Raw genomic sequence first — 10,181 nt, 5'->3', positions numbered from 1 at the left:
GAAGAGAGGGAAATTCAGTCTGCCAACACCAGCACGGGGGCCAAAAAAACATGGGAGAGACTTCCCCCTGCCATCCCCTTCCCGAGACTTTTTTCTTTTTTAAAAAAGGCTGCGGCGTGCAGCATTAACAACAGCTTCCACAACACCAGCTCAAGGCATCGCGTACTGTACAGCGTTCGGTATTTCTTACTATAAGACAATAAGGAATTATCGACAACTGATAAGACAAAATAAGCTATAAAAAGTAACAATGTACAATCAAGATGGATTTCTTTTTTTTCCTTTAAAGGAGGCTTCTCTGGGGTGTTGCGGTGCCTGTGCTGGGGGTCTCCCCTCGCCGCTGCCCTGCTCCTCCCCACCCTGTGTGGTGGGACCGGGGGCACCCAGGGGAGAAGGCAGAGGCGGTTTTGGGGGGAGCACCCTCCCAACCCACCGACGCCGCTCGGCAGAAGGGCCGGGAAGGGCCAGAAAAGACGGTCCCTGCCCCAAGCTCCATCAACACCCGAGATCACCATGTCCCAAGCTCACTCACACACACCTCCCTGAAACAAAAAACAACAGATATTGCATAGTTTTGCTGTCAGCAGTCTTAAAACAAAAAGGAGAACTTTGTTTTGCTTTCAGAGACAGTGACTGTCCTCGGCTGAAGACCTGGGGGGAGTCTCTTCCCCGGCTCACAGCAAGCTCCCAAAGCCTTCCCCTGTGCACGCGATGGGCCGAGGCTGCTTTTTCAGAGTATACAGCTCAAAGCATTCAGCTGGAAGGGAGAGGAGATCGCTAACGAAGGGGCACCCTCCCTCCCGGTGAGGCGCGGGGACGGCGGCGGGCGCAGCTCGGTGGCACGACGCGCGGCAGGCAGCGGGGCTTTGCCCCTCCGGCGTGGTGCCAGGGGGGGTTCGGACGAGCTGGAGGCCAGCCCGGCCCCCAGCACGGGCGCTGCTGGCTCACCCGGACAGATCCGGCCCCGCTCCGCAGAAACCAGCCAAGGGCCTCGTCCCAGTTCAGCACCCCCAGGCCCTCCCCCGCGAGCATTCCCTCCCTTCCCCAAAGCAAGCTCCGAGGAAAGCGTGACTCCATGCATGAACACACATGAACACAGATGCACACACATGAACACGCATGCCCAGCTCTCCCCAGCCGCCCGTCCCACCCTGCACTGCCGCCGCGACCCCAAACCCTCCGGCCCCGCATCCCGAGCCCTTCCCAAGCTGCTCCCCAGTGCCGTGGCCCTCGGGTGCTGCCGCCAGCCCGGCCGCTCGCCCACCGGCACATCCTGGGGCACTCGGCACCCTCGGCACCCCCAGACCCTCCGGCCACGGCAGCCTCGGGGACAGCCCGAAGCCACGCCAGGTCACACTGCCCTGCAACGAGTCCCAGCGCTCTTTAAAGGGGGGTCCTTCCCTTCCCACAGAGCACCCCGCTATTCCCGCAGGGGTAATATTTTCTGGCTGCTCCAGCCCCCCTGGAGACCTCATCCTGCCCTGCACCTCCACCAGCCACTGGTGAGCCCCCCCCTCCACAAACAGGGGTGCAACGCACGGCCCCAGGCGCCTGAGCATCCCCCCGGCTCTGACCTTACCCCCGGGGAGCCGCCGGCCAGAGCGCGGGGGGAAAGGAAGACATTTCTCCATGCCCTGCAGAAAAGCACAGCTAGCAGTTTAAAAACATTAAAAAAAAAAAAAAAAAAAAAAAAGAAAAAAAAGGGGTGCACAGCTTACTCTGAAAGCAGGCTGCCGAGGAGAGAGGGCGGCTCAGTGGGACGGGGAGCTGCTCCCTCGCTGGCACCGTCTCTCCCCGGCCCGAGCTGCTCCCTGCCCGCCGCAGCCCCTCGAAGCGCAGCCGCGGATGCCCCCGAGCACGGGACGGCGGGGGTCCCTGCGCCCGGGAGATGCCTCCCAGACCCCCGGGAGGGGGGGTTTGTGGGATCGACCCCAACATCGGAGAAAGACCCGCAGCTCCGAAGGGAGGGACGAGGTTAAAACGCAACTCCCGTTGTCGAAAACGCGACCGAGGGCCTTTTGTTCACAGCATGAAATGAGCTGAACTCGGCAAAGCGGCCGCGGATACAAAGAGTCCTTTGGTGTCAGGGAGGGAGGAAAAAATCTCAGAGGAGAAACCAAGAGTCGGGGAAACAAAAGTCCGTGTGTCAGTCAGATGTCCTGGGTGAAGCAACCTTAATGATTTAATACCTTAAAAAACAGATCTTCAAGAAACCCTCCCAACCCCAGACCTACAAGATCAGCAAAACCCTGGAAACCAGCCACAGGGACGAGTCCTGATCTTGTCACTAGCCAGAAATGGTGGGGGCTGGGGGGGGAGGGAAGAAAGAAGGAGGATGGGGGGGACGTGGGGTACAGCAGGTCCGAGGGGTGCAGCTCACGCTTGGTCAGCCACCAGGACCACGGGGGCTACCAGGTGCTGCCCAGCAGCCACCGCCTTGACCAGGTTGCACTTCTGCCGCTGCTTGACCACCAGCTTGGACTCAGGAGGGGGTAGAGCTGCATGGCCCATGAGGTAGCACTGATGGTGACGGGCCGTGCTTCCTCCTCCGCCTCCTCTTCCTCATCCTTGTCGCACCATGTCAGCTGGCGGCTGACGGCGACGGCCTCTGCGGCGAAGGAGGTGAGCTCTTTGGCACTGCTCTTCCTGCGGGGAGAAAGCGGCTCAGGGTGGGATGCGGGGGGCTGGAGGGAGGTTGGGGGGCAAATATCGGGGTGTCCCCTCACGCGCATGCCACGCCAGATGGGTCAGGCACCAAAAACACGGCTCCAGCCCGAATCACGTGCTGCAACCGCTGCCCAGATGGCGAGAGCTGCAGCCAAGCAGAGCTGAGAGCAGCTCACTGGGGAGAGGAGCCAGGATTTGGGGGGCTGGAATGTGTCCCCCACCCCCACCCCAGGGCCACCCACGCTCACCTCTGCAAGATGATGGGGGTCAGCAGGGTGTTATCCAGGGCACACTGCAACGAAACGCAGCCAGGTCAGAGCCAAGCACCCCGCAATGGGGTGTCCCCCCACCCCGGCATTGGGGAGTGGAGGGGGGGAGGGGGGGCAGCAGCACTCACCCCCTGCACCCAGGGGTGCTCCAGGACCTGGGCCGCACTGAGCCGCTTCTTGGCATCTGTCACCAGCAGCCTGGAAATGAGATCTTTGGCCCCAGAGGAGATGTGCGCCCAGTCCTTGTCGGGAAACTCGTACTTCCCTTCCTGGATGCTCTCCAAGAGCATACCCTGGTTGGGGGGGTAAATAAAAAAGGGGCTGAGCTGGGAGGGGTGCTGCCAAACCAGCGGCGGGTTTCGGCACTGCCGGGGTCTGCCACGTACCTCGCAGGTGTAGCACGCCTGGCCGTCGTCCCAGCCGCAGTCGGAGCCGCAGTGGCCCACGAAGGGGGGGTACCCGCTCAGCATGAAGTACAGGACGACGCCCAGGCTCCACAGGTCGCAGCGCTTGTCGTAGGTGGGCATCTCCTCGTAACCGTATAAAGTTTCCACCACCTCCGGGGCCATGTACTCGGGGGTGCCGCACTGCGGGGAGAGGCGGGGGTGAGCCCCAAAGGACAGGGGAGCGATGGGGCAGAGCTGAGAGACAGGGACGGGGGGGTGTCTGCCAGAACTAAGGGGCTACCCCCTCCAAAATGAGGGTGCAGACACGGCCGCTTCCCGGGTTTGGTCCTGGCAGGGCAGATCATCCCGGCCAGGTTTCCCATCGCCACGCGGGGGATGTCACAGCCCTGCCACCCCGAAAAAAATAAAACCCTAAAGGGGTGCAACACCCCCCCGGACCGCCCCCCAGCACTGCCGCCACCGGGCCGGCTCAGCGGGGCAGCGTCCGTCCCATCGCCCGGGACATGGCGGGCGGGCGGCGGGGACGGAGCCGGCTCTGCCTGTTCCCCTGCCTGACGCGGGCAGGGCCGCCGCAGCGGGCGCCGGATCCGGTGCCGGAGGAGTTAACGCTGGTGCGAGGCGAGAGCCAGCGGTCCCGTTCCCCCATGGTTCCCCCACGGCTGCCGGGGCTCTGGGGCTTTCCAGCGCACGTGACCCGACCCGCAGCCCGCACCACCTCGTGACCAGGGGAGAGCAGAGCTGCAGCCAGCAGATAATCACCCCGTAACATAACGAGAGGCCTCCAAACGAGACGCCTCGCCGGCCTCGGCAGCTGATGCCACCGCAAGAAGAAGAAAAACACCCACGCAAGCCCAACCCGCAGCAACCCTGCATGGGCTTCCACCCGGCAGGGACCACAGCACCCACCCCCCTCTGCCCCCGCTGCTGAGAACGGGAAACTCGGGACACCTCAGAAATTCAGGTCCTCCCCCTGGGGGAGGGGAAACGCGGAGGAACGAGGGGGGGGGGGGGTGTTTTGGCCCCCCCTCTGCTGTTGGGCACCCCGCGTGGGCCAGGGTCTGCCCCCCCCCAGCACGTGAGCACCCTGGAAACACCGTGAGCACCCCGAAAACAGCGGGGCACAGGGCAACACCTGCACGGGGGGGGGCCCTGCTGCTGGTGATAAGGGGAGCAGGGCTTTCTGCAGGGGGAGGCAGGCTTGGTATGTGCCCCCCCCCAAATGTGAGACAGCTCCTTGCAACGCAGGGGCACCCCAGAAGCTTTCGGGGTGCCCACCCTGCAGGGGCTGCACCGCACGCAAGCAGCCCCAGCCCCCTCTCACCCACAACCGGAGTGGGGGGGATCACGGTGGCCCCCCCAGCCCCTTGCCTGACCCACTTCTCCCCGAAAGCGCAGCCTCTGCGCAGCTGCCTCCGCTGGGGCCGGCTGTTGCTAAGGCTCACGGCAGCCCGGGCTCTGCGCCAGCCCCCCCTGCGCTGCCCGGCCCCCCCGCGTTACGGAACTGCATCTCGCCCACCGCTGCCGAGGGGGGTCCCGCAGCGACGGGAGCGACGAGCAGCGGGGGGCTGCACGCAGCCCCAAAGCCTGGGGGAGCCCCACCAGGGACATTCCCCCCTCCATGGACATTCCACAACACCCACCCCTCCCCCAGGACCCCCCCCATCGACATTATACCCCCCCTGCCCCATGGTCTGCACGCTTACCGGCGAGAGCAGCTCCGGGGTGGAAATGGGGGAGCAATTCCCCTTCAGTTTGATGCCACTTGCCAGGCCGAAGTCACAGATCTTCACCGGGGAGACCTGGGGAGGGGGGGAGCAGCGGTCAGTGACCCCCCCCAGCAGCCCCCGGGTACCCTCAGCCCCGCGTTCGCGCCCCAGCTGCCGCAGCAGCATCCCCCACGGGGAACCAGGGCCCCCCCAGCCCCGGCACCACCCCCTGCTCCCCGCTCACCTGGTCCAGGCGCTCGCACAGAATATTTCCCGGTTTTAGATCCCTGTGAGCAATTCCTGGGAGGGGGGAGAAGAGGCGATGAGTGGAAAAGCCTGCCCACCCCCCCCCAAGATTTCCACAGCAGAAGGTCTGGGGGTGGCGCAGGGACCTCTCCCTCCCCACCCCAAATCACCGCCCGCGTCATGGCGAAGGGCACAAATTGCTGCTGGCCCAGAGTCCCGGCCAAACCGGAGGAGCAGACTCCGCACCGCGACAACACGACGCAGCCGGGCCTGACCCTGCGCGCCCGCGGCCGGCACCGGCCCCTGCTCCCCGGGCAGGGGGGGGGGGCAGCACCCCCCGGCTGGGGGGGACACGGCTGCACCCCGGGGTGGCTCGGCTCACCTCTGCTGTGCAAAAAGTGCAGGGCGCTGGCGATGTCCCGCACCACCGTGCTGGCCTCCAGCTCGTTCAAGCGGCTTCTCTGTTGGATGTGGGTCAGGATGGAGCCTGCGGCCGGGCGAGAGCGGAGTGGGGGCTCGTGGGTGTTGGGGGGGCTCCTGCCGCCCCCGCTCCCCCCGCCCCGGCACCGCACTCACCTCCCCTCATCTTCTCAAGCACCAGGTAAAACCTCTCCTCCTCCTCGAAGAACTCGATCAGCTGCAGGATGTTCCTGCGGGGACAGCAGTGTCAGCCTGGCATCCCCCTAAAAAGATCGCGGGGTCCCCCCCTCCCCGCAGCCCCCCACCCCACACGGCTCCCCGGGGCAGGGCCAACGGAGGAGAAAATCGGGTTTCCAGCGACTGAAACCACGCGGCTGGGGCCCCCAGCCACATTCCAGTGGGGAGAGGGGCTTCCAGCGCCGGGCCCCGCTCCCTAATTGCTCGCAGACCCTCCTGGCTCGCTCGCCCCGCTCCAGAAACAGCCCCGCTCAGCAGCTCTCCGCGGCGGGACGGCGAACGCCGCGGCGGCAGCTCGGCTCGCCCCTCGGCACTGCTCCAACTCGGCCGCCGCGGCCCCGTCGTCATGGCAAGCGGCTCCACGTCGCCTCGGGATGCTCCCGGCGAGGCCACGCGGAGGGAGAGCCGCGCAGGAGGGCGGCCTGCCTGCCGCCCATGGGTGTCTCGAGCGCCAGCCCGGTCTCAGCCCGCGCCCTGTGCCCACGGTGGGGGATGGGGACGGCGGCTGCCCTGCGGTACCTGTGTCCCTGGCACAGATTCAGCATCGCCACCTCCCGTAAGACCCCGCCGCAGACGTCGAACTGGTGCTTCTTGATGATCTGCAAGGCAAAGCAGGCGAGACTCAGGGAGAGGCACCGCTGCTGGGGAGGGACCGGGGCCGGCAACCACCGCGCCCCAACCCACCCGGCGCTGGGGACCCCCGGGGCCAGGCAGAGGCAGGCGGGGGATGCCCGAAGGGGTTAAAGAAGCAGAACAGGCTGTTCCCGGCAGCAGGGCCAAGCCGCTCCCTCCCTGCCGCACCACATGCCCCTGCTTGCCCCAAGTCCCTAGACGCGGCGCAAGCGTTAATTTAATCTCGTGTCTGCCCTAATTTACAGGGATAGGAGCGTGGCTAAGGGGGTTGACCAAGGTCCTGCAGCTGGGCGGTGGCAGAGGACAGCGTGCCACCTGCGTGGCCTGGCCCTGCCCCGCTCCTGCCCCTCTCCATCCCCTCTACCCCGTGAAACCGTCGTCCTGTGCCAGCTCCGCACAGCCAGGAGAGCCAGGAGCCCAGGATGTGGAGGGCAGAAGGGGAAACTGAGACAGGGGGTGGGCAGGAGCCGGCTCTGCAGCCCCAAGCCGCAGAGCTTTACCTTCACTGCGTACTCCTTGTTGGTGACGAGGTTAACACAGGACTGGACTCTGCCTTGGGCCCCTTCTCCCAGCACCTCGTCGCACAGCCAGTAAACATCTGGCAGGAGAGAGGGCGCCTGAGCTGCCGGCCCCACTGCGGCACGGGACACCACGGCTGTCCCCGAGCCTGGGGACACCAGGAGGGCCCCAGCCCTGCCGCAGCCCGGGGGGGACCCCTGGGGTCCCTGGGCAGCCCCGCTCACCTTCGAACCTGCCGGAGAAGCTGTCGGTGGCTCTGCAGTGCTGCTTCTTGTTCCTTTTCTTGGTGCTGGGGATGTCAATGGGCTGACTCAAAGGCACATCTGCGCCGGAGCAAAGCCACTGGCCTGAGTCACCCCCAGCCACCCTGCGCTCCCCCCAGCATCGCCACCCCTGGGGCAGCCCCCCAACGCCTTCGGGGGAATGCAGAGGGCCGACATCCCGAGGTCCAGGGCACTCGAAGACGGGCTCCAGGTCAAACGCCAGCTCGAAGGGGTTTTGTTCCTGCAAGGGCCAAGAACACGAGTGAGACGGCAGTCGCTGGACCAGCCGCCGCCGCCCACCCGTTCCAGGCACGCCGCTGGCCTTGGCACACGCTCTGCTCGTGCAGGGCACCGGCTCACGGCACTGCTGCCAGAGGGATGCAGCAGAGCCGGAGGAAGAGGAGGAGGAGGAGGAGGAGGAGGAAGGGTTTGACCACGTCTCCTGCCGGGGATGTTGCCGCGGGGTCATGCCTCTGCGCCAGCAGCCCCAGGCCGGCACGCGGGCGATGATGAGAGGGACTGGGGCTGCGCGTACCAACCCAGCCCCGAACATCCACCCTGACCTGAACTACAGCGAGGGGGGGAGGACGAAGAGCCACAGGGCAGGACGGGCTCCGGAGCCACCGCACCGCGTCCTCCCACCTCCCCGCAAGGTCACGGGGGGCCGGAGCCCACTCAGCGCCGCTCCGGTGAGCGCCGTGCCCGTGGCTGCGTGATGCCTGTGACCTGGCAGGATCGGGCCCCGCTCCCAACCCTCCCTGCACCCCGCATGGGTGATGGGTGTGGGAACCACTGCCTCCCCCACCCCAAACCCAGCGCCTCCGCCCCCAGCACCCCAAAGGGGACATGGGGAACTTCAGCCCCCCCCCGAGCCACCCCACCGCGGGACGGGGCAGTGCCGGGGGCACCCGGCCGCGAGGCGAAAGGGCCCCGTCCTCCGCGGGGTTACGAAATCTGTTTGGGTGGAGGCAGCAGCTCCCGGCGGCGTTCCCCAACCCGCCCCGGTGCCCCGGTGCCCGGGCTGGCTGCCAGCCCCAGCGCGGCGCGGGAGCAGCCAGCCCCGGCCACCGCCACCAGAAACAGCCCGAGAGCGCCTGTTTGCTGCCGGGGCGGCTCTCGAGGGGCCGGGGGGTCCCCATCGCGGTGCAGGGATGCCACGAGCATCTCCCCCCAACCAAGCACCACTCCTGATGCCTGAAAACGCTCCTGCGCAGCGTTTGGCCAGATTTCCCCCCCCACCCCCCTAAAAAAAGACAGTATCAGGGTTTGCGGAGTGAGGTTTCACCCTCCAGCCCCCCCCAAGGCCCCCATGTCATGGCGGGGATGAGCGGCTCGGGCCCAAGTCCCTGCACCACGGGCAGGATGAGGCCTCCCGGGGGGGGCACCAGGGGTGTACACGGGGGACAGGGGGCCCTGCCCGCTGCCGCAGCACCGGCGCACAAAAGGTTTGGGGGATGGGACACACAGGGCAGACGCTGCGCAGCGGCTCCGGCAGCGCATCCGAGGTGTCCCCCGTGTCCCCCCCGTCCTGGTCCCCAACCACCCGGGGTGGGGGAACGTAGGGGGGGATGGAGGGGGGGATGGAGGGGGGGGCCCAAACCCCAGCCAGAAGTCCTCAGAGCAGGATTAGGTGTCAGCTAAAATAAGCCGGGCAGGTTTCGGGTGAGGTCCCAGCATCCCTCGCAGCCCCGGGAGCCAAACTAAACAAAGCTCCCACGAAGGTGCCCGGCTGACGAGAGCGTTTGGGGGACCCAGACCCCCCCCTCGCACCCCCCTCGCGTGACAGCGGCTGGGAGGCACGGGGGTCCTGGTGCCCTGGCTGCAGACCCCCTGCCAGGATCTGGCCCTCGCACAACAGGTCCCAGGCTGGGCCCGGCAGCCCCCCACCCCCTGCTCGCAGACGTGCGGTGAATGAGTGCAGCTGGGGGGGGGGGGAACATGCAGCCCACCCGCTGACCCACCCCACGGGGGACACCCGTGGGAGCTGCAGCGGGGTGAGCAAAGCCTTGCTGTGGGGGGGGTGTGTGGGGGGGGTGTCTGACCCCCCTCGGGGAGCACCCCGACCCCCGGGCCAGCGGGACATGTGGGTCCTGCGGCCCGGGTTGGGTGGCAGCACCCTGAGCGCTCCCCTCCCTCCTCGGGGGGGGGGGCGGGAAGGGGGAGGTCGCTGATGTGTGTCCGTGCCCCCCCCCCCCACTCCGGGCAGGGGATCCAACCGCCGCAGACCCGCACCCCAACCCCGCACCCTCCCATCCCCCCCGGAGCACCCCAACCCCCTCCCCCCCCCCCGGAGCATCACGGGGGCGGGGAGCACCCCCTTACCTTGAAGGAGCGGTGGAAACCGGGGATCTCAGATTCCTTCTGCACCATCTTGCTGCGGGCGGGGGGAAGGGAGAAAGAAGGGAGGGGTGCGGGGTAGGAAAAAGCCCAACCAACCAACCAACAAAAACAGGAAAATAAACCGGGAGGGGGGGGAGGGATGCGGAGGGGCGGGCAGAGCCATCGGGGGGGGGGGGGCCGAGGGTAGGCCGAGACCTGTGGAGAGAGGAGCCCGGGGGGGCGGGTGTCAGGGGGCTGTGGCCCGCACGGGGCCCGCACGGAGCCCCCCTGGTCCCAAAAGCCCCCCGGCGCTCACCGGCCCCGCAGAGCCGCCGCTGCCGGGGGTACCGCAGCCCGCTCCGCTCCGCATCGCTCCGCACCGCCGGGAGGGGACGTGCCCCCGCCCCCCCCCCGCAGCTTTATGGCGGCGGCTCCGCCCCCCCGCCCCGCCCCCGCCGTGTGACACCGCCCCCCCGCGGGGACACACCCCCACCC

At 67.2% G+C, this 10,181-nt stretch overlaps 1 protein-coding gene across 1 annotated transcript; it reads right to left on the bottom strand.

The window, feature by feature from the left end:
* Positions 1–1,933: 1,933 nt before the first annotated feature.
* On the bottom strand, positions 1,934–9,737 carry LOC142365268 (MAP kinase-interacting serine/threonine-protein kinase 2-like). The gene is given in 14 exon segments (XM_075445918.1): positions 1,934–2,495; positions 2,498–2,646; positions 2,916–2,959; positions 3,065–3,229; positions 3,323–3,523; positions 5,047–5,142; positions 5,294–5,349; positions 5,678–5,782; positions 5,872–5,945; positions 6,472–6,551; positions 7,086–7,183; positions 7,329–7,476; positions 7,570–7,608; positions 9,690–9,737. Coding segments are annotated over 14 exon segments (1,422 nt in total). The 3' UTR covers positions 1,934–2,376.
* Between the last annotated feature and the right edge of the window lie 444 nt (positions 9,738–10,181).

The sequence above is a fragment of the Opisthocomus hoazin genome, chromosome 34 (assembly GCF_030867145.1).
Source record: "Opisthocomus hoazin isolate bOpiHoa1 chromosome 34, bOpiHoa1.hap1, whole genome shotgun sequence".
Classification (NCBI taxonomy): domain Eukaryota; kingdom Metazoa; phylum Chordata; class Aves; order Opisthocomiformes; family Opisthocomidae; genus Opisthocomus; species Opisthocomus hoazin.
The sequence above is the reverse complement of the archived record's forward strand: the minus strand, read 5'-3'. Positions and strand labels throughout refer to the sequence as shown.